Below are 23,064 nucleotides of genomic sequence, written 5' to 3'. Positions count from 1 at the left end.
GAATTAATATGCTATCGTTGCAAGAACAGGGGGCCTAATTCGCCTGGGATACGGTCTCGTCTCTGACCCTTACTGGATGTGTGGCCTCAGATGAGTCATTTAGCCCTCAGTATCCTTATTGGAAAACTGAGGATGGCCATACCTGCTTTGCAGGGTTGTTTTGAGGCTGTACAGAAAGTATCCGGCACATGGCCAACACTGGTCGGTATCCTTGCTTACTTTCTCCCTTTCTCAACTTCTTCTACTCTTTCTTTTTCCTCTTTGTCAATTCCCGTTCTCCTCTGTGTAGACCTTCAGCTTACCAATGACGTAGACATTGATTGGACTGTCTTGTTTTTTCTTTTCTTTTCTTTTTTTTTTTTAATTTGTTTAGGTCAAAAATAAGATCAATAAAGCCAGCTGTTGGCATCAGGAAGGGTAAAACATCACAGAGTGAAAAGAAGGAAAGGAGATGGCATAAGGAATGAAAGGATATGTGAGACTGGGGTGTCGGGGGAGAGGAAGGTTGTAGATAAGGAAGTAAAGAGCCGTGAAGCAGAGAGGTAAAGCAGTGAGCTGAGCAACAGCTCTTGGAAATTTGGAAGCTCTAGAGATGTGAACTCCTACACTCCTTGGAAAGCTGATACTTTCTAGAATTCCTTGTCTCCGTGCGGTATGCCTCACTGCAGAAAAGAGGATTCAGGAGAGAATTGTTAGAAATATGGGATTTGCTCTTGCCGAGTCCTACACTTCAGGTGGTTCAAACCAGTCTGAAGACGGTGGACTGGATCTCTTTGCTAAACGTAGAAAATCTGAGCTGGTGGATCCAATTGGGCTTGTGTCTGCAGAGGAGTTCAGATTTGAGGCAGTGGGCAGTTGGGAGTTGTTATGGTTGCCTGAGTTGGTGGATAACTTGGTGAGTACGGTTTTTTTTTTTTTTAAGATTTATTTATTTGACAGAGAGAAATCACAAGTAGACAGAGAGGCAGCCAGAGAGAGAGAGAGAGGGAAGCAGGCGCCCTGATGAGCAGAGAGCCCGATACGGGACTCGATCCCAGGACCCTGAGATCATGACCTGAGCCGAAGGCAGCGGCTTAATCCACTGAGCCACCCAGGCGCCCCGTGAGAACGGTTTTTAAGGAAGTTAATCTTAGGGCACCTGGGTGGCTCAGTGGTTAAGCGCATCTGCCTTCAGCTCAGGTCATGATCTCAGGGTCCTGGGATCGAGCCCCAGGTTGGGCTCCCATCTTGGTGGGGAGTCTTCTTCTCCCTCTCCCTGTGCTACCCCCTGCTTGTGCTCTCCCTTTCTCTCTCTCTCTCTGTCAAATAAATAAATAAATAAAATCTTAAAAAAAAAAAAAGAAAGTTAATCTTATAGCAAAACAGGGGACAATTTGAAAGGATAAATGGAGGGTTGGAAGATCATCTTTGGGAATCCAGGCACAAAGATGAAATGGAGAGGGGTAAACTGGGGAGATGCCTATAACAGGCACATCAACTGATATGGAGAACTCATCTATTTCATAAAGAAGAAAGAGGAAGAGTCAAAGATAAGTCTGGAGGGTTAAAGGGGAGATTGACCTTCATAAGTGATGATGTTTGTATTGTCACCCTACAAACCATACTGACACCTCCCCAAGTCTGTCCTCTTCTGGTTGTAGGCGGTGGTTCCTGGGGTGGTTGTAGGGGTGGCCTGAAGTCTTTCCTCTCTGTGAGTTTATGCTCTGTATTTCTCCCTGTTGTGATGCCCTCTGCACCCATTTAAAAAAAACACATTTTTTTATTTGAGAGAGAGGAGGAGGAGCAACAGAGGGAGAGGGACAAGCAAACTCTATGCTGAGCACAGACCCCAAGGTGGGCCTCGATCCCATGACCCTGAGATCATGACCAGAGCCAAAATCAAGAGTTGGATGCTTAACCAACTGAGCCACCCAGGTGCCTCCACACCCATTTTTTGCACATTCTTTGAGTAGTCCATAGTTCCCCAGTGATGTTATTTATAGCCATCTTTGATTTTTGTTTGTTTGTTTTTAGATTATTTATTTATTTATTTAATTTGACACAGAGAGAGAGAGAGATCACAAGTAGGCAGAGGCAGGCAGAGAGAGAGAGAGGGAAGCAGGCTTCCTGCTGAGCAGAGCCCGAAGCAGGCCTGATCCCGGGACCCTGAGACCATGACCTGAGCAGAAGGCAGAGGCTTCACCCACTGAGCCACCCAGGCACTCCAACTTGCTTGTTTTTTTAACTGAGCAGCTTGGACCTTACCATGTACTGTTCTAAGAGTCTGGACAGTCAGAATACCTTCTGTGGTAGATGTTGGCCATTCTCTTTTGCCTTCCAGGCTCTAAGCCCACTCCGAAGGTTTAGGAATCCCACCTCAGAGTCTAGGGGGACACAGAACAACCTCCCAGTGGCATGTGTGGCGGTCTACAGAAGCGTGGGAAGCTTCCCGACATTCGCTTTTGCAGCCTTCTTTGGGACCACACCCTTGGCATGCCCATTGGATTCGGCCAGTCCACACATCTGCCCAGACTATGGACTGGGAAGGAATGAGGTGATGGAGGGGAGGTAAGACTCTGGCAGAGGGACAGAGGATCGAAACTTAGGGCGCCAGTGCAGTGGCACCAATGACCGTGTCCGGTGCCCAGTGACGGTCAGGGCACAGGCACCGGTGTGATTTGGGGGGCGCTATCTGTAGTTCGAGATCTCTCTCTGGTTCTCTGGCTCTCCCGGGCATTCCCTGAGGTCCCCAGTTTCCTTTGGTGCTCCCCTTAGCTAGCATTGGTTTCCATTCCTGGGAACTAAGGACTCTGGTAACCTTGTTAAGCATGCCATATCGTCCACTGGCTGCACCTGTAAGCCACCTTGTGTCTCCCACCGGACTGGAAGCTCCCTCAAGGATGGAATCTTACTCATCTCTTCTTTCTTCCCGGCATCCTCCCGCATAAGACTTGTGGACTGGCATCCATTATGATTGGTACCCAATGGTCCTCAAATCCAGATGTTTCCATCTTCTGATCCAACATATGCTACAATCTCATTTTGTATATGGTGGTAGCATGTCCAATATAGTGGTTACTTCTTTTGCTGTTTCTACTGTGCCCAGCACGATGCCTGACAGCAGCAGATACCCAACATTGGTTGAATAAATGTACACAGGATCCCCCATTCAAAAATTCCATTGTTGGGGTGCCTGCGTGGCTCAGTTGGCTGAATATCTGCCTTCGGAGTTCTGGGATCGAGCCCCACTTTGGGCTTCCTTCAGCAGGAAGCCTGCTTCTCCTTGTCCCTCTATAGCTTCCCCTGCTTGTGCTCTCTTGCTCTCTCTCTCTCAAATAAATAAATAAAATTTTAAAAAAGATTTTCTTTATTTATTTGACAGACAGATCACAAGTAGGCAGAGAGGCAGGCAGAGAGGGTGGGGAAGCAGGCTCCCTCCTGATCAGAGAGCCTGATGCAGGGCCCGATCCCAGGACCCTGGGATCATGACCCGAGCTGAAGGCAGAGGCTTTAACCCACTGAGCCACCCAGGTGCCCCAATAAAAATTGTTTTTAAAAAAGAAAATTCCATCGTCATCTCTGACATCATCAAGCTTCACTGATGTCCTTCCTTTGCGTTCCTCTGAAGGTGGGAACTTTTGGTTTCCCATCTTTTGGCTTCCCATCCTGGTCAATGTCACAACCTATTTGTAGTCTTGCAGACTATAATCCTGTGACATGAAGGATAACAAGAAAGCATGGTTGTGGGGCGCCTGGGTGGCTCAGTGGGTTAAAGCCTCTACCTTCGGCTCGGGTCATGATCCCAGGGTCCTGGGATCCAGTTCCGCATCGGGGCTCTCTGCTCAGTGGGGAGCCTGCTTCCCTTGCTCTCTGCCTGTCTCTCTGCCTACTTGTGATCTCTGTCTGTCAAATAAATAAATAAAATCTTTAAAAAAAAAAAAAAAAGAAGAAGAAGAAGAAGAAAGCATGGTTGTTTCAAAAGACAGAGGCCAGACTTGCCTGACTAGATCAGGAGAAGGTGTTTCAAAGAGGGGGAGAGTTGGCTGGCTGGGTTATCAGAGGAGAGAGGCAGCAGTCTGAAGGCCAGCCTGGTGACTTGGGACTTCCTCCTCAGGTGTGTGCCTTGAACGTGACTTGATAACACTGTTCTTTGTCATTTCGTTCAGGCTGTTTTCTGAAATGCACCATTCCTGCCCCGCAGACCCAAGGCCACCTTATCCCTCCTGTAAGTTTCCATCCTGTAAGTTTCCATCCCGCGCCCACTCCTGGTGAGTGAGGCTTATCCTCCGATGTAGGCCCCAGTGATCATTTTGACAGTGTTCCCTTCAACCATCTTTGGCAGGGACTCACGTAACATTCCAGCTTTTTGGCGTCTACTCTCCTGGGGTAAGATAGGAAGAAAGATCACTTATGCTTTTTTAAAAGGGCTTCACAATATCCAGTATCAAGTTAAGCTTTTGAATAAATACTTGTTAAATCGTACAGAGTTCAAACTTGGCCAGATTTGGGCAGAAGCTACAGCTGCTTTGCTTCAAGAAGAAGAGCTTTCCACTGGAGTCAAAGCGACATCTGGTGGCTGGGGAGTAAAGGAACCGGCTCTGTGGTGGTAGGACAGGGGTGTGCAGGTTGAAGGCCAAGGTGTAAGGGCATGCTGGTGGCAGGGAGACCTGTGTTCCACTGAGAGGGACAGGACAGTTGTAACAAAGAGCACAGAGACATCTGGGCTGTTATGTAATCATAGTAATAATAATAATAATAACAATGACAAGTTTCTCCACCCCACTGCCTGGTTTCCTCATCTCGACATAAGCATTTGCTACTATTACAACGAAACTTACTTGAGGAACCACCTAAAAAAAAAAAAAAAAAAAAAAAAAAAAAGAGTGGCTTGGAAAACAGATGGTGTCTCCTTGACAAGTTTCATTCTGATGGAATATTTTTACCATGGAGGGATTTACAGAATGAGTCATACTCATTGCCCACACGTGGGCAGATAAATAATTCCACTGTGTGAGGTTTATAAGAAATGTGCAGTAATGATGGCTGGAAGCAGATCTTGTTGGCTTTTCATTTCTAAAGAGAGGGAGGAAGAGAGATGTGGAGGGGTGGAGGAGGGGGGCCCCGGGTGAAGCCAGGCAGGGGCGGGCAGGCTTTGTACTGTGAGGGCCGCATCATCATCTCTGTCCCCAAAATATCTGAGAAAAGCAGAGGGCACAGTTAAATAGGGCACCTCCCGGAGCAAACTCTTTCTGCGGGGGTGAGGCCTTCTGATGAACCCTTCTCTTCTGAGACTTCTCAGCAGGGATGGATGGTTTTTTGAACTGTACCCTGTCAAACCAGGCTAACTTGCTCTGCTTTTTGAGATGCTCTCGGTTTCTGAGCAAAGCTGTTACCGATGGGTAAATCCTCCACAATCAGGCCAGTGCATGGAATCGGTCTTATTTTCAGGAGGTAAGGAGGACAGAAGGTCTGTCTGAGTCCCTGTACCCTTGCATTCTTGGGCCATTACCAACAGGACTCCAGCTCCCCGCTACAGCCCCAAAGGGAAGGAAGTATGCTTGCAGGAAAAGGAGTACTTTAGCACCAGTTTAAGTTCTGGCTACAGATCTCAGTGATCTCATGAACTGGACCAGGCCACGTCTAGTTTGGGCATCTCTGGTCTGAGCCGGTTAGAAGCAGGCCAAGTGGCCTCTATGGTTCCCTTTCTCTAGTTCTGCGATGAGTTTCTGGTCCATCTTGGTCCCACAGAGCTTGCCAGAGAATTGGAAAGGAAATAAGGAGCACTCAGTGGGGTTGAGAGCATCTTTCGGAAGCTAAAAGTAGCTTCGGTGGGCTTCCTTTCCTTTCCCATCCTTCATCTTCCTTCCTTCCTTCCCTCCTTCCAAAATTTACATTTTAATTCCAGTATAGTTAATCCCTTGGCTTTCTAAGGAGAGAGGAAGACCAGGCTTGATTGGGCTTTGGGGCCCCTCATACTCTAGGGACCCTTGAGGAGAAGAGAAAGCCTGAAAAAAAAAAAAAAAAGATGAATCCAAAGACAAGAATCTGGGGTGCCTGGCTGGCTCAGTGGGTTAAAGCCTCTGCCTTCAGCTCAGATCATGATCACGGGGTCCTGGGATTGAGCCCCGCATCCAGCTCTCTGCTCAGCGGGGAGCCTGCTTCCCCCGCTCTCTCTGCCTGCTTCTTGCCTACTTGTGATCTCTGTCAAATAAATAAATAAAACCTTAAAAAACAAAACAAAAAATCAAAGACAAGAATCCATAAGGAGAAGGTGCCAAACAACCACATCCCCTTTGAACATCTTAGAGCACCATGTTGGAGGCACCCAAGGAGGTCCCTAACTGTCCCTCTAGAGGGAAACAGGAATGATAGGGTCAGGGAGAAGCCCTTTAGCAAATGTTGAATGACTGGGGAATGAGTAGGCTGAATGAACGCCCTTTCTGGATTAACATCATAATCTAAACTCGTTCCAAGGAAGTCTAACACAATTTAGAGAAAATTATAATGTGAAGGTTCCTTTAGTTCAAGGCCTGAAATCTATCTTTATTCACACCAGTGGGCTTATTTAGCAAAGTTGTGAAGGCTTATTTAAGCTTGAGAAGAAGTAAGATTCTAACCAGGCAGAATGATCACTTTTGACTGTCTGTGCCTTTTGAGAACGTTTGTATTACCAGAGTCACATGACTGCAGGGTTGAGAGGTTCTTGAAAGATCCTTAGTCCCGCTGCTAGGAAACTATCCTATGGACACATGAACACACGTGCACTGGGATGCATGTGCATCGCAGCCTTGCTGGTAACAAAAATAAGAATAAAACCGTGGAACCACCAAAATCCATCAATGGAGGTTTAGGAATTGAAGTGCATCCATATATGCAACTGGTAAAGGGAATGAGGGACAGGTGTGTAGGCTGTATCATTGGGTAAATAAAGCAAGTTGCCAAACACTGTGTGTGTGTGTGTGTGTGTGTGTGTGTGTATAATGATCTCATTTGTGTGAAAGAGAAGAATATTTTAAATATGCTTATAAATGCTTAACACAGTTCTAAAAGAACACCGAAGAAACTGGGGGCCAATTAAGTTCCTATTTTTACCTTTCAAACTGAGTGTCTTCCTATGAGCTTGTGTTTGATATCCCTTACAAAAGTCACCTGACATCTAAAATTAAATTTCGATTAAAACATACGTTTTAAAAAGTATACCCTGTCTGCAGAAGCTAGCGCCACCGGGAGGTCATCCGGGCTGTCCTTAAACCCTCCCAGTGATGGAGAACTTACAGCCTACTAACTGTTAGAAGGCATTTTGAACAAGACCGCAGGTGGTTATCAGTTCTTATTAAGACAAGACCTAGGGGGGCGCCTGGGTGGCTCAATGGGTTAAAGCCTCTGCCTTCAGCTCAGGTCATGATCTCAGGGTCCTGGGATCCAGCCCCGCACTGGGCTTTCTGCTCAGCAGGGAGCCTACTTCCTCCCTCTCTCTCTGCCTGCCTCTCTGCTTGCTTGTGATCTCTGCCTGTCAAATAAACTCTAAAAAATCTTAAAAAAAAAAAAAAAAGGCAAGACCTAGGGACTGGCTCAGTCTGAACCCACTCTCGATCATGAGTTCATGAGTTTGAGTCCCACGCTGGGCACAGAGATTCCTTAAATAAAAATTAAAAAGAGAGAGAGAGAGAGAAGACCTAGGTTTCCCGGGGGCTGATCTATCACGCCTGTCTTTCGGGTTCTGGAGCTGGACAGCATACAATTCCGACAGCTAGTTCTTGGTATTTTTTTTCAGCTTAAAAGATTATTTTTTTGAAGATATGAACAGAAACTAATTGGGGGAGGTACGTCCCCTGGCAAGAGCCTTCAAGAGACTAGAGGAACAGAATAAAAGACTTTCCAGGATGTCGTTTTAAGGAGGATATTAAGAGTCTATATCACAAAAGAGCCTTGTTTCCAGAGGAACCCGATCTGTACATGGGGATGGTACACTCAGAGCTAAAGAGCACGCGTGAATACAAGCACTGTTACACGGCTGGAAAAAGAAATCTTGCTAAGTGGCAGGTAGAGAGTAATGGTCTGGACCAGGTCACCCGTGGGGAGCGCCAGGTCAAGGAACCGGGCTTGGTCTGGGTTTTGAGAAGTGGGGAGTGGGGTGGGTGCAGGGGTGAGGGCTTTTGGCAGGGAAGGGAATGGCATGAACCGAGATGGGAACCCCCAGGGACAGTGCGCACGAGCAGGTGTTGGGGGGACCCCTCTTTCCTTTTAGAGGGTGACGCCCAGGGGGAGGATTATGCCCTACACAACATGGCCTGTGCGCCTTCTTGCAGAGGCCCGGTGGTCAGCCCCGTGGACTTGCCCAGGGCAGGTCTTTGTGCCTTGAGCTTGTGGGCATACGTTTCATAAAGATCCCCTTTACTGGAGAAGTCTGTGGACTGATGGGATTCTGATTTTCTACTGCGTGAAACGTGGGGAGTAAAGACAGGGACTCTTTTGGAATATTTTAATTAACTTATTTTATTATTTTTAAAAAATATTTTGCTTGTTTATATATCAAAAGTGAAAAAGCATATGATTCAACACAACTTCAAGAATGTTGGACCCCACACTTGGGTATCCTTATGGGGACTGTGTGTAGCTGTCACTGTCCAGTGCATTAAGAGAAACAAACAAACAAAGAACAAAGATTTTTCACTGAAGAGGGATGGGGGGGTTGGGGGGGAGGCGGTCAGGGTCCTGTTTGGGTTACATTCATTCATTCAACATCTATGTGCAATTCTTCAACAAACTGGGTCTTCATACCATGCCCCCTAGCTCGTTGGCTTTCAGAAAGATTATCTAGTGAGGGTAGTTAAGTCCGAGCTCGTGGTCTCTCTCATTCTCCTCTCTCTCTCTCAATCTCTCTCCCCCTCTCTCACGTGTCCACTGCTCGCACACAGCAGCCGGAAATGACACATCGAAGTGAGTCACCAATGCGGCTGTGAATCACCCTGTAATTGGGGAAAGTTCTGTCCTGTTAGGTCGTGCAGCCCCTTGCTCTCCTGTTCCTAAATATATTGGAAAATTTTGAAAGCACGCTGTCCTCGCTGTAGTCTCTCCGACCCACCACATCCTTTTGGTCCCTAAAGTTAGATCATCTTGGCAGGGGTCTTCGCCATGGAGTGGAAGGGCCAGGACGGACGAGGAACCACGGGGCTCAGGAAGCCACAAGGGGGCAGTGTGGGCCCCACCACGCTTGCCGCCCAGAGGGGCAGCTAGTCAAGGGGCCAGACTCCTGAGAGGCAAGACACAAACCATCAGGGAACATGACAAGCAAATACATAGACTACGTCTTTCTTAAGAGTCCTCTTTCTCTCTCACAAGCACACAAGGACAAGGATGTGATTAAATACCCAAGCACACCCCTGGCATCCCACCCTCCCCACTGGGAGATTAGAGCCAAGAACCAGGCACGCATCTCACTTCTCTTCCTCCATTCCTGCAAAATAAAGTTAGTGGGAAGCAGAAACCTGCTCCTATGAGTAAACAAGTCACCTACACTCCAAAATAATATATGCACACTGTTTCTGGGGAAGGCGACGGCCAGGTCAGGGCGGGTCTCCGCCCAGGGCCGCGAGACCCTCCGATCTGGGGCGGCGCAGACCTGGAACAGAAAGGGTGCCTCTCCCACTGGCCTTCTTTGGCCCGCCGCCAGCCTCCTCAGCAGTGGCAGACAGTGCAAGAGTGACAGCTACGTGCCTGGAACACAAATCGTTTCCACCAAGCACACAAAAGCTCCCGCAAGCCTTGGGGTGCCATCCTGCCGGGGTCTCGGCGGGGTCCAGGTCTGCAGACCCGGATGGGCAGAGCAGCTGCGCCAGTGGTTGTCTGAGGTTTACAGTCTGGTGTGGAGACCGAGCTGTGCTTCGGAGGTCTCTCCGGGGGGCTCCACCGTGGAGTTTTACTGAAAGGTCCTCTTCGCCATTCCTGGGAGAGGCTGAGGTCTGGCATGCAGATTCGAAAGATTTACCTTTTTTTGGTTTTTGTTTTGTTTTGTTTTGTTTTGTTTTGTTTTGTTTTTCCCTAAAGGGCAAATGCCTTCTTTTTCTCCAGAAAAATTAATGAAAAAATATATATATTTTATCCTTTAGAGTTCCTTCTTCTTGGATGTATCTCCAGTTCTGTCCCAGATGAGGGCTGCTGTTCTCGCGGTCAGGGTTCCATCACTTGGCCCATGAAAAGGACCGTTCCTGAGGATGGAGATGCGTGGGAGATGAGAACAGGAAGAAAAGGCACAGCTCACGCAGCCCCATGTTTATGGATGAACCGAGATGTGAGAACGTGAGTGAGCTGTTAGGAGTCACAGCTGCTGTTGTGACTAAGCTAGGGCTGGGGTCCTGGCACGGTGCTCTGTTGGTGACAGAGCGTTGTCCCTGAGTGGAGGAGGTGAACCAGAGCTCTGGATTCTTTGTCTGGAGTCCTCCCGGGGTAGGAGGGAGTGTCTACACCTGTCTAGACTGGTGCCTGAGGCAAGAAGATGGGGCAGGGGCGAGGGGCCCCGGGGGAGAGGGCAGGGGAGCATCGCGGCCTCGGCTCACCTGTGGGGTTGTGCCGCACCACGAAGAGGAAGGGTCTGTCCATGATGATCTCCTCGGGGGCCATTCGGGCTGAGACGATGATGGCTAAGAGAGAAGGAACAAGGTTCTAGAACAGAGGGACTGGGCACTGGCGCCTGGACTGATCAGCAGGGATGCCCGGACACCGGCCTTCTGGTGGTAGCCCTTGGGGGGGTGTCTAGGAGGCTTGGCTGTGAGCCTTAACAGTTGAGGGAAATCCTCAGAGGCCTGGTTGCTTCCAGGAGTTTCGCTGAGACCTGTCAGCTCCTCACAAACAGCCATTTATGTAAGCCTTTGTAGAGCGTCTTGGGGAGCAAGTTCCTTAAGCTGACCAGCCACTGGGAGAAGAAGCCAGGCTTCCTTTGCGGGGTGGGGGGATGTGCTTTTCACCTTCAGGGGACCTCTGGAGCCGTCGGGTGAGGGACTGGGCTCCAAGGCCAAGTGAACCCACTTTCTAGGCTGAGAAACTCTGTTGGGGTCGGGGCGATGCCCTTGGCATCAGGGCGAGGAGGGGGTGCCACTCCGTGAGGGGAGCCTGGTAGAGCAGGGCCACGGGGTTCATCCCAGATGTAGGCCCCTCCTGGAAGCCTTGGGCGGAGGACCCCCCGCCCCAGGCCTCACCTGAGCCCGACTCACCTGTAGAGGAGGAGGCCACCGTGCCACTCTCATTCACCTCGATCTTCACTTTCTGCAGCGCCTGGGACACGTACAGGGCCTCTTGATCTGAAACCCAAGCACATCCCAGGGCAGATCAGCTGGGGTTCTCAGAGACACACCCCCTCTGTCCCCTTGGGGCCCCCCCAGTCTGCCAGCAGAAGAAAGCCGAAGGAAAACCTCCCACCTGAAAGACTGGAGAAGTCCGCCTGGTTTGGCCTGAACATGTCCGTCATCCCCAAGTTCTCCAGGGGTCCCCGGAGGTTGACTTCGCTCTCTAGGGAGAACCTGGGCACAGAAGCAGGAAACCTCTCACGCTCGGGCCTCCCCTTGTAGCTTCTCCCAGTCCCTGCCAGTGTAGCCCCTTCCGGGCCTGGCTGGCGGCCCAACAGGATGGGGACAGATGTGGAAGTGGAGGGGCGCTGGTCTTTTCAAATCTGTGTGGAAGGTCTACCAGAAATGAACATTGTCTGCCGCCCCCCCCCCCCCCCCCCCGCCTCCTCTGCCGGAACCTGGTCTGCAGGCTGTGTTCCGGGGAGCTCATTCTGAAGAGGACTCCAGCTCGGGGTTCCCCTAGCTTCCCATCAGGGCTCGCATTCCCTCCGGGTTTCACTTTATAGGGATGGGGGTGGGGGCGGGGCAAGAGCATTCAAACCAGCGAAATTCTCCCCTTTCCCCAAGCCTGGCATTACAGCATCTGGAAATTTGGGGTCAGCGCAGTGGGAGGCTTCTCTATAATTCTGGAATGACCCAGCCTCGGCTTTCTCCGCCTTCTGTGCTTCTGCAGAAGGATTTTTAAAATCTCCTTTGTTGGAAGCCAGCTAGAAGCTGCTCGGGCTCCTTTTGTCTCCATTGTTTGGATGTTGACTTGAGCCGAGGGGGGTGGGAAAGGGTCTTTCAAAGGCCGGTCTGGCTCCCCACCTCCACCATTTCTCTTTGGCTGGCTTTGACCCGGTATGCTGAGGGTGGCCAGGGTGGGGGCACGGTCTAGAAAGACTCCCCGCCGCCCTCCAGTGGAAACAGGAGGAGGGAGGATGAGCGGAATCTTAATCAAACCCAGGCCGGAGTGTTTCCCATCAGCTTCCCACACATGTCCCTGCCCTGCAAATGTCACATCTGGGAAACTGGAGGTGGGCCTTGCAGGGAGCCCTGGGGGAAGGGAGGGGGCAGATAGAGGGGGTTTGGGGGAGGGATTGGCAAGAGTGGTGAGAGCCAGGGGTGACTTACTTGGGCAGAACCAGGAGGCGGAGCCGTCTGGTCATATTCCCTTTCCACTGGCTGATGAGCTGGGCATCCAGGATGTTGGTGAGGGCAGAAAGAGGCACGTCTTTTTCATAGGGAGCAGCAATGAACATGCTGAGCGTGTCTCCGTGATAGGGCAGTTCCAGGATGTCGTAATAATGGCCGTCGGGGGTAGAAAACTCGGCTGCGAAGACACCGGATTGGCGCACTGTTGATGGCTTCTGCTTTTGTTGGTCCTCACCCAGCACTGGGTTTTCAACGAGTTTGGTCTCCTCTGCCCTTTCTGGAAGCCAGCCTTCTCCCCGGGCTTGGGAGGCTCCCCCAGTCAAAGCTTTTAATCCTCATTTCCCTCCTCTTCGGCCAATTCAGTGTCGTCTGGTTACCCTGTCTCCTTTAGGGCTTCTCGGCCTTCACTCCCGCGTCCCCCACACCCAACCACTAATTCATCCGCATTCTTTCCTCCTTCAACTCAACGTCCACCTGTACAGGCCTTCCCCCTGTAGGCTTTGTGAGCCCCCCTTTGTAATCATACTGGAAACACTCGACTGGAGACAGAGGTCGGGGGGTCATATGTGGGCTGGAGGAACTTTCTGGATGTCCGCTTTGTCATGCATAAGCTAAAGCTACATTTGGCTGCTCCAGCTAAACAGCTCCTGCTTGAGGAGTCTTTGGCAAAGCTGGGCTATATTCGGGACTTTCTCCTCCCTGGGAGGAGATTCCCCCCCCCCCCCAGGGGGATGAGGTATAGTCGTGCTGGGACTTTTGGAAGAAGATCTTGAACTTACTGTAGTTGAACTTGTTGGTCTGAGCCATCATGGGCACGGAGACGGTGCTGCCATCAGATTTGTGGAAGAGGCGGTGGTGGGTGCCCGACTTGGGGAAAGGGGTCTTCCACTGGCCGTTGAAGTAGAGCGCATTCACCAGCATCAGACGCGTCAGCTGGTCCACAGTCCCTCTGCCCAGCAGGTCGCCAATCATGCCTGCGAGAAAGCCAGGTGAGCGGTGACGGGGTCAGATAGGTTTCAGTGCTATTAGCAGGTTTCCCTCAGTTCTCAGATTGGATGTGTGTCTTTGAGGCAGACTGGGGGTGTAAGTGAGTGGGGCTAGCTGTGTTCAACCTGTTCTGTCTTCCTAGGGATCTCGGGAGAGCTTCCCGCCCAGCACACGCTCTGCTGCTGGGATCCCGTCTGGGATCAGACGCAGAGAGAAGTCTTCCCTAACTTTGGCTCTTCTCTTGCTTTGCTCCCTAAGCTGTAGTCTGGGAGAGCTGTGTTCTTGTTCATCTCACAGCCCTTTTGAGCACCCTTAGAGATAGCCCACGGGAGGGCCTACTTATGAAAACAGAGATGCTCTGATCCCTAGAGCGCCTGACCCGTCTACGGAGAGGAGCGCGCTGGCAAGGAGACCCTGGGGTGCTGGGGGTTTGTTTCCTCTGCGGGCCCTCGGGCCTCCTGTCCCTGCCGGCTCACCTTTTGTGTGTTGCTTCACCCAGTCGTTGATGATGAACCTGGCTCTCTCCACCTCTGAGAAGTCCACCTGCTTGACTGTGGTTCGGAACAGCCTGAAGAAGTAGGGCATGAAGCCGTGAACCAGCTTCAAATCCCGCTGGACGAAGATGGCGTCCGCCGTGCTGATTTCGTCCTTGTTCCACGGCCCCATGAGCTCCTTGTACAGTTGGCGGAGGGCAGGTGCCATGCCCTTCTCTGTGCGCGGACAGGACAGAGAGGACACGTTAGCTTATGTTAAGCCAAGGGCGCCCCTTTGGGCCAACTTCCCCCACAAGAGAGGCCCAATCCTGCCGGTCTCAATGGGGCTCTTCTGCTTCCTGGGGACCTCTGGACGGAGATGCCCTTTCGAATCTTAACCTCTTCTTCATCTCCCTCTTTTCCTCAAAAAATCTCAGGTCCCCACCCTTTTGTGGGTTCGAATATTTTTCTCTCCTTTTAAGTCATGAACGCTACTTTTTTTTCTTATCAGCACAATAACGATGAGAAACATTTCACCCGCAGAATTCGATGGAACCCTCACGGCAGCTCTGTGTGGGAGATAATTTTATTGTCCCTATTCTGCAGATGAGGAAACAGGTCCACGGGGGATGAAGGTGTGCAGGAAAGATGGGGCACAGGAGGTGACTTGGCTCAGCCGGGGCTGGCCTTCCCCCTGCTTCTGGTTGGTGATGCCCCTGTCCCAAGAAGACAGGGTGAGCACCCGCCCACCCCGCGCTCTGCCCCATCTCTCACCATCAATCTGGAACCGCATGGCCTCTTGGATCTGCTGCCGGGTGTCTCCTGCTGTGGTCAGCTGCAACATGGCCAGGACAGAGGCCACCCCATAGGGGGAAAAAACCAGGTTGCGGTCCTTGGAGGCCTGTGCCACCTGCTTAAACACTTTCACTCCGAAGTCTGTGGCCAGTTCCGCTGCCCGAGTCTCGTGGAGGTAGGAGGCCGATGCTTCACCAAAGACAAGGGCCAGGCCCAGGGCAAGGCAGACTGTAGACATCTGCATCCTAGAGCAAGCGGAAAAGAATCTGGTGAGGCGAGAGTTCTGGAAGAGGCGTGGGTGGGGCGGGGAGACGGGCCCCCCTGCCAGGGGCCGGGCTCCCTGTGTTTGCCGTGGGTGGGTGATGCGTGAACACAAGGAAGAGACCCTGAGGGCCCCGATTCTGAGCCTTTCCCCTCCGTCTCAGCCCCACGGAGCCCTAGGTGCGGTTCTACCTGTGGGACTCCAGCAGCCCCTAACAGCGCCCTGCAGTGTCTCTCCCTTTGGAGGAGCGGGGAGGGCAGAAGGCTAAATTATAATACTGCCTTTGATTTCCATAATGCTTTTAGTTCTCTTCTAATGTTCACCACTATTCATTCATTCAAGTTCGCAGGCATGAAAGGCCCCTTCCCAGAGGAGGGCGGGGAGTCCTAATGCAGAAGGACAGAGAATCCAGGCCCTTGTTTCTGGGCGGTGGGGCTGTGGGTCGGGCCCCGCCGGCTTACATGCACTCAGATCTGCAGGTCTCCAGTGGAGGGAAAAGAGGAAAAGTGGGGATTGTGGATGGAGGGCACGTCGTGGGAGGCGTTGCGCAGAGGAGCCTTCTTGTCCTCAATCCGAGGAAGAGACAGAGAGGTCTGGTTTTTTTCTCTCTTACCTGAAGTTCTCAAAGGTGCCTTGTGATTGCTGGTCTGTCCTGCTGCTGCTGCTGCTGCTGCTGCTGACGGTGGCGATTCTGCTGCCCCAGAGGGGGTGTGGCTCCCTTGACAGTGCTCTTGGCCCCGCAGCCAGACGCAGCTGTGTTCCTCGGCAGCCTGCTACCTCCCTTTATACCACTGTGGGCAGGAAATAGATGAACTCATCTCAGCCCCACCCACTTTCTGGATCTGGAAGTCCGGCCAGGCCCCCTCTGCACCTCCCTCTGCCAGACTCGCTGAGGCATGTGTGTGCGTGCTGCTCTGTGTGTGTACGTGGGTGAGGGGGGTCGGGAACAACTGAGCAAACCCTACTGGCCTTGGCCCAAGGGCTTCCCTGGACTTGCCCCCCTGCCTGTGCCCTTCTCTTTGGAGATGATCTGCGAGCTTGACCCCTGGCAGGGCCAGACGGCCCCAGATACCCTGTGTTTGCAATGAACTGCACGGGGGAAGCAGTTTACATTCCTTCCTTTTCTTTCGGAGAAACGGGTTGCCTCCCTCCTCTTGGCCTCATCCCAGCAGCCAGAGGGCACGGAGCGTGCCCTCTGATTGTCTGGGTTATGATTGTCTAGGACAGGAGCACACAGAGGACTCCCTTCCGTTTTTTTTCCTCTTCCCTGCCGGGGGCCCGCCAGCCCGTCGATGATACACAGCTGACTCTCCCACGTCTCCAGACTCTCGAGGTGCCCCCTGGGCTCTCTTGTGTGCCAACAGCTGTGTCTGGAGGGGGTTTGAGTGTGCTGGGTGGGGTGATGGAAGGTGAGAGGGACCAGGGGTAAACGGGGTAAAGCCTTGGCAAGCAATTTGGAGCCTGGGGAGAATTACATCTTATCCTTTCCTCGAGACGCAGACACCGCAGGGCCGGAGCGGCTAGTGAGAGAGTACATGTGTGGCCTTTTGTTTGTGGGGTGCGCCTTTAGGCCACTGGGCTTGGAGGTGGAGGAGTGACCCAACAATCCTAGAGAGGATGGGAGTTGGCCAGAGGCTGGTCTGTGGGACCGAACTCGGGCATCTGGGGGCTTAGTGGGGTCAGGCCACGTGCCCAGGCTGTTATGGGGTGGCTGGGTGGGACACGAAGCCCTTGACACTGTCTTGCTGGGTGTAGGTGGTGGGGTTCAACTGGAAGTATCCATGGAGACATCCGATAGCAGAATCACAGGAAGTTTGAGTGGGTGGAAGCATCGGGGTATTTGTTTTGGATCTTTTCAGTAAGCAGATGCCAAGGGCAACCGCAGCTGGACGGCTTTCCCCACTTGTACTCGGCCTCCGCCTCCGTTTGTTTTCTCCGTTGCCCCTGGGAGTCAGGTGGGGAGGGGGTGGCAGGAGAGAAGGGCAAGCCTCGGTCGGAAAGCTAGGATCACCCCCCCCCCTTTTCCAGTACAGGCCCGTTCCCATGTCACTTCTTGTTCATGTCCTCCTCCGCTGGTCTGGTTTGCAGTCCCCGAGAGAGTGGTGAAGCACGAGGGGGCGGTTGCTCCTGACCTCTCTCAAGGGGAGAAGACAGAAGCGCAGCCCCCGACCCATCTCCTACCCCAGGAAATGCCCCCAGTGCCCTGCCCCCCACCCCTGGGGGCATAAGGGTGAGGGGGACAGGGCCGCGGGCATCAGGGGTGGGAGGGCCAAGCCCCAAGCTAGCGGGGCAGTGGTTGGAGATGCGACTGGAAGGGGTCCCTGGGGGCACCCTGCTGCCCCTTCTCTGGAGCCTCCTGGAGCCGAGCCTCCTTCCCTTCTTCCATTGGCCGTACTGGGAACCGTCGCCCCTCGCCTGGCCTCGCCCAGCCAGGCCTTAGCCTACAAGTCCCTGCTGTTTTCTGCGGACAGCTTGCGTCCTGCTCCTGGACCTGACGGATGATCCTGATGGCATTCCAGCAAAGACCCTCTGTTCCCAGGCCTGGAGGGGAGCAGCTCTGTGTCCCGTTGGGAAGAACGGGGATGCAGTTTACGACGGCTGACTTTTTTTTTTTTTTTAAGATTTTATTTATTCATTTGACAGAGACCACAAGGAGGCAGAGAGGCAGGCAGAGAGAGAGAGAGAGAGGAGGAAGCAGGCTCCCCACTGAGCAGAGAGCCCGATGTGGGGCTCGATCCCAGGACTCTGGGATCATGACCCGAGCCGAAGGCAGAGGCTTAACCCACTGAGCCACCCAGGTGCCCCACGAGGGCTGACTTTACGAAGGCAGTCATGGGTGTGAATGGGTGTGAATTAGAAACTGAGGCAAGGCCCAGTGTCACCAGGTCCTATGCTGGGGTTTCTGACTCTTCCTTTGACTTTCTGAGGAGCTAGGGCTGCTAGATGACCAAACCCAGACTTGACCTAGGTCACTGTCACTCCTCTGTGTGGTCAGGCCTTGCTTCCTCCCTGTCTGCTCTCTGGAGACCTTCCACATGTCTCGGTGCAGCTAGGTCCCCCCGCGGTCCCCCAGCAGACATTCATGTGACACCCTTCTCAGAATCCATCCTGAGTCAAGGGGCTGTCACTTTCCCCCCTTTCCCTGAACTCCAAGCGGACAGCCTTGACCTTGCTCAAGCCATAGCTCTTTTGTAAGGGATCAAACAGACAAAAGGAGAAAAGTCCCTGCTTTTGAAATTGCTTGATCTCTGATTCCCAGAGGGTCAGAGATAAGAGGGTGAGTTATAAGACTGTGAATTTCTGGGGAAGTTTCAGTTCCAGCCAACTGGGAAAGATGGAGCCATCTGTCCGCCAGCAGGTGGTTCGTGACTAGACCAGAGTCACATTTTCCATGACTGTCCCCCACGCCCCCACCCACAGACCCCAGCAGCCCCGGTTCGCTTCTGGCCTCAGAGCAGCGGGTCTTCCCCGCACCCCTCATCCCTGCCTTCCAGCTGTCCCGGGGCCTGCTTTCCTCTCTTCCTCTTTGCTTCCCCTTTGCTCTCCCAACACCTGCCCTCCACTGGCTTTTCCACTTTCCCTTTCCCCCTCTTCTTGACTTCCCTGTTCAACCCTTTCTCAACAGGTTTCCACTCCTGCTCTAGCCACGGAGCTCTCTCCCACTTTCCCCCTTTCTTTCTCTTCCGCTCTGACTCAGTCCCCCCTTCTCTGGCTTCTCCTCTTGCAGAAGCCCTTTTACAGTCAAATGCTCTGCTCCAAGTCTTCCTGTGGGGAGGAGAACCCTGCCCCCTATCAGTTACACAGGCTCCCTGGAATGCTGGGGCCTGCCCTGCCGATTCTTGGTGATTTCACTGGGAGAGCCGGGGGTGGGAGAAAGACAGGGTCCTTCTAACTCACAGCACTATTTCTGGCCTGGTTGCTTTCCAAACAACACAAAGCCAAAAATAGCCTGTGTTTGGGCTAGCCTGGCGCTGCCCCTCTCCTTGGAGTGAGCTGGGGTGAGTGGCCTGTCTCCAGGCCTCTCCTCACTTAAGATCATGCCCCTGGGACCCCGACAGGCACGTGCCTCCTTGGCGTGTCCAGGGTCCGTTCTCACACAGGTGCCATGCCCGATGTCCCCTCCTCTGCCTCCGCAGCCCCCTCCCCTTCTCTGGCCACTGCTGGCTTTCTTTCCTTACACTCCGATAAACCTACGGCCTGAAGAAGGCAGAAGCCCCAACCCGCCACCTAGCCCCAGCCCTGCTTGTCCGCGGCTGCTTTTTTCCGCAATTCTATCCCAGTATTTCAGAGCAGGGGACACTGGGAACCATTTAGTCTGGTCCTTCAAATTTGCAGGCATGGGCCCTGTGGTCTACAGAGGGGGCGTGAAGTGTGTGAGGCCACACGGCACCATCCATCCAGTGGAGGAGAAAAGCAGTCACGGCCAAGGACAGACCCACCCGGACACGCAGATCTGACGCCTTGCTGGCTATGTGTCCTCAGGCACAACTTAACCTACAGATGCTTCGGTCTCCTTTTTCTTTTTTTTTTCTTTTTAAGATTTTATTTATTTATTTGACAAACAGAGATCACAAGTAGGCAGAGAGGCAGGCGGGGGCGTGGGGGAAGCAGACTCCCTGCTGAGCAGAGAGCCAGGTGCGGGACTCCATCCCAGAACCCTGGGATCATGACCTGAGCCGAAGGCAGAGGCTTAAACCACAGAGCCACCCAGGTGCCCGTCAGTCTTCTTTTTCCTAGATAGGTGTGTAGTTGACAGTTTATAGAGAAGCTGAGAACGACTCCCACTTTTCTAAATATTGCCTGTGAGCATGTGGCGTGTTCTAGGCTCTCACTAAGTGGCAGCCGGCCATGCTTGGTTGGGACAGAACCAGAACACGAACCTAGACAGCTTGAGCTGTTAATCTTTTTTTTTTTTTAATTTAATTTAATTTTTTTTTAAGATTGTATTTGTTTATTTGACAGAGAGACATCACAAGTACACTGGAAGGCAGGCAGAGAGAGAGAGAGAAGGAAGCAGGCTCCCTGCTGAGCAGAGAGCCCGATGCGGGACTCGATCCCAGGACCCTGAGATCATGACCTGAGCCGAAGGCAGCGGCCCAACCCACTGAGCCACCCAGGCGCCCTTGAGCTGTTAATCTTGATACCACTTGAGCTCCTTGACGTTAGATGTTCTGTTCGCCTCCCTTGGCCCAGGGCAAGTGTTGGCATCAAATGTCAAATGCCCTCGTGTACTCTGGGTCACATCTTCCCACTGCCGCCCCCGGCCTGATGGGGAACCTCTGGCTGGTTTTGCCGATTTTAGGTCTTAGGAAGATGTTGCTCTCTGGCCTGTGGGGTCACATGTGGATCTTCCTGACATTCGACGCTTGTCCTGACCCCTGAGGCATGCAAGGAAGGAGGGGAGCTTGTTTTAGCAGAAGGTAAAAATCCAACAGAACTTGGGGCGCCTGGGGGGCTCAGTGGGTTACAGCCTCTGCCTTTGGCTCGGGTCATGATCTCAGGGTCCTGGGATCGAGTCCCGCATCGGGCTCGCTGCTCAGCAGGGAACCTGTTTCCTCCTCTCTCTCTCTGCCTGCCTCTCTGCCTACTTGTGATCGGTATAATACATTAATTAATTAAATTAATCATAAATAAAAAACAAATAAAATCTTTTTAAAAATCTGTATTAAAAAAAAAATCCAACAGAGCTTGACCAACTCTTCTAGAAGGCCCTCTTGACCCATTCTCTGCCACCCACGTCCCCGGACCCTTGTCAGGTTCCCATACTCTTCATCCCTTGGGCACACTTCCCCTGTCCCACGGTCATGTCTGTACTCAGCAAGCCTACTGTGCTGTCGCCGTGTTTCATTGATTTTTATGTCCTGGGAGAGCCCTGAGGGGCCGTATCCTCTTGGGGGCTCTCTCATAATGTCGCTGTTCAATGAGCACCAAGACCCCCACATCCCTCAGGCAAAAGTGAGCCTCCTCTCTTGGGGGAAAGCAGCAGAGGGAGCCAGTGGGGCCCAGTGTGGCCCCAAGAGGAAGTGTGATGAACAGGGAAGGGTGGGGTGTACAGTGGCCGGGGTAGTTGTGACCGCAGGGTCTGCTGGTGTCAGCGAGAACGAAGCCATGCAGGCCTGTGGGGCACCCCAGGGACACCCTAGGGCCACCTTCCATTTTTCTTTACTCACGTATGTAGATTGTCCAGCTCTGATTCACTTCTCTCCTCCTTACCAGAACTTGTTCCTCGTTCTCTGAATTCCTGAAACTCCCTTTGTAACTTTCTCTGGACACATCCTGTTTTATTTCACCCGGGCTGTTGTGTGAATCTTGGCTCCTCTGAGATGGCCAGGTACTTGTTGACAACAAGTGTTAGTTGGTGTGATTTCGAGAAAGAGACACTTCGCTCCCTGAAGGAACAGCCACGCTGGGACAGATTTAATGTGTACACGATCATTAGATTAAAAGCTACAACTGTCTCTATGCCAAGCTGTGGGCCAAGGTGTCAGGGCGCAGGCTCGAATGTGGGGGGAAGGCTCCCTGGAGGCAGAGGGACTGGTGCTGGTTTACGAGGGAGAAGCAGCCTGGCCTCGGCAGCGGGGAAGCAGGGAGGTCCAGAGGGTTGGGGTGTGCGCAGGAGGCACAGAGCTGCTTGGGCAAAGGGAAGAAAATGCCCCCACCCTCTCTCCGCGCCTTCCTCTCCAGGGACCAGTTTTTTTCTCTTCTGGCTGAGGCTTCTTGCCTCTCTCTCTTGTCCTCCCAGAAAGGAGCAGGCCTCTGCTCTTTCTGCACCCGCCTTCTAGATCCTTGAAATAGATGTACTTGTTCTAGTCTGGTTTGGTTCCGAGCTCCGGACACTACAGCTCCCCTGAGTGAATGCCCAGAGAGACGGTGGCCCCAGGTCAGTGGGGGGAACCTGGGGGTGGCAGAGGCCCCAGGGATGAAGCAGCCTGCGTGATATCGCCCAGATGGAATTTGCCACTGGAGAGTCAGGGACCTCCCGAGTCACTGGCCATTCCTCTCCCTTGCTTCCTTGCCATATGGAAGCAGGCGCTCTCTGCATGTCTTTCCCCCTGAGTCACCCCGGGCTGCTCGGTGAGCAGCTGACTTGATGAGCTGTGATGCACTCGGGCTGCTGGCGTGCTTGGCTATTCCAGGGCCCACGACCCTCCTCCTAACCTTCCCAGGATTTGCAGCTGGGTCCGGGAGAATGGGCACAGCACGCTTGCTCTCAACACAGGGTTCCCTGATGCTCAGCCGTGCAACCAGATGCTGCGGGCTCTGGTTATCACACTTCCTTCCTAGAGCCTCCTTCTCCCTAAGACAGGCGCCACGACTCAGAACCAGACGCCTTCTGTAGAAAGAGGCAGATGTGGCCCGAGGACCAGCAGGAGCATCTGGGCAGCTTCCTTGGTCCCTCTGAGCCTCCACTTTTCTCTTCTGCAGAGTGGGGAGGGGGAGGCCGTTTTCATGACAGCGCTGTTAGCATTTCAAAGGATAGCATGGTGAAGTGATCAAGTGTCCCTGTCCAATCGGAGAAAGTGCCCCATAGGTTTCAGCTGACTTTAAATCCTGCCTTCCTGGGGCGCCTGGGTGGCTCCCTCGGTTAAGTGTCCCACTTGACCTCAGCTCAGGTCTTGATCTCAGGAGCGTGGGTTCGAGCCCTGCGTTGGGCTCCATGCTGAGCATGGAGCCTACTTTAAATAAAAACAACTTGTATTCTTAAATTTTCTCCCTGTGTGTCCTCTCCTGAGCCACTTGGCTCTCAAGCAGAGGCTGGGACCCCTGTGCCAGAGGGGGGCCAGTGAATCAGGCCCTCGGGAACCCCAGAAGCTCAGCTGATGGGGCTGGACAAAAGCCCCACTGGCGCAAGGAGGGCCATCAAGGGTTCTGGCCCATGTCTAGCACGGGCAGGAGGGGACCAGGCTTCCCAGGGATGCGTGATGAAAGCAAGGTCAATGTGTTAAGAACTTGGGTCATAAGCGGGTGCTTAGGGCTGGTCGTGCCTGCCATCCCTCGTCGTCCAGGACCCAGAAATACATGACACCCTCCTCCTGAGTCCCTTGCCTGGGGGGTCTTGGTATGCACCCCCCCCCCCAAGCGTGTTGGGAAA

General features: G+C 52.7%; 1 protein-coding gene and 1 long non-coding RNA gene across 3 annotated transcripts in view; one reads left to right on the top strand and one right to left on the bottom strand.

The window, feature by feature from the left end:
• Positions 1–8,455: 8,455 nt before the first annotated feature.
• SERPINE1 (serpin family E member 1) lies at positions 8,456–15,742 on the bottom strand. The gene is made up of 9 exons (XM_082712915.1): positions 15,586–15,742; positions 14,690–14,955; positions 13,919–14,152; positions 13,235–13,429; positions 12,435–12,633; positions 11,395–11,495; positions 11,190–11,276; positions 10,536–10,619; positions 8,456–10,187 (listed from the first exon to the last, which is right to left on the bottom strand). Exons 2-9 carry the CDS (start codon positions 14,952–14,954, stop codon positions 10,150–10,152), a joined length of 1,203 nt encoding a protein of 400 aa, XP_082569041.1. The 5' UTR covers position 14,955; positions 15,586–15,742; the 3' UTR covers positions 8,456–10,149.
• Positions 10,187–23,064, top strand: part of LOC309854165 — a 104,231-nt gene continuing 91,353 nt past the window's right edge. For both annotated transcript variants that reach the window (XR_014306110.1, XR_014306111.1), the window contains exon 1: positions 10,187–10,278. This is a non-coding gene — a long non-coding RNA (uncharacterized lncRNA). The remainder of the gene's footprint in view (positions 10,279–23,064) is intronic.

The sequence above is a fragment of the Mustela nivalis genome (assembly GCF_964662115.1).
Source record: "Mustela nivalis genome assembly, chromosome: 19".
Lineage (NCBI taxonomy): Eukaryota > Metazoa > Chordata > Mammalia > Carnivora > Mustelidae > Mustela > Mustela nivalis.
Note: the sequence above shows the minus strand (reverse complement) of the source record. Positions and strands in the feature narration are given on the sequence as shown.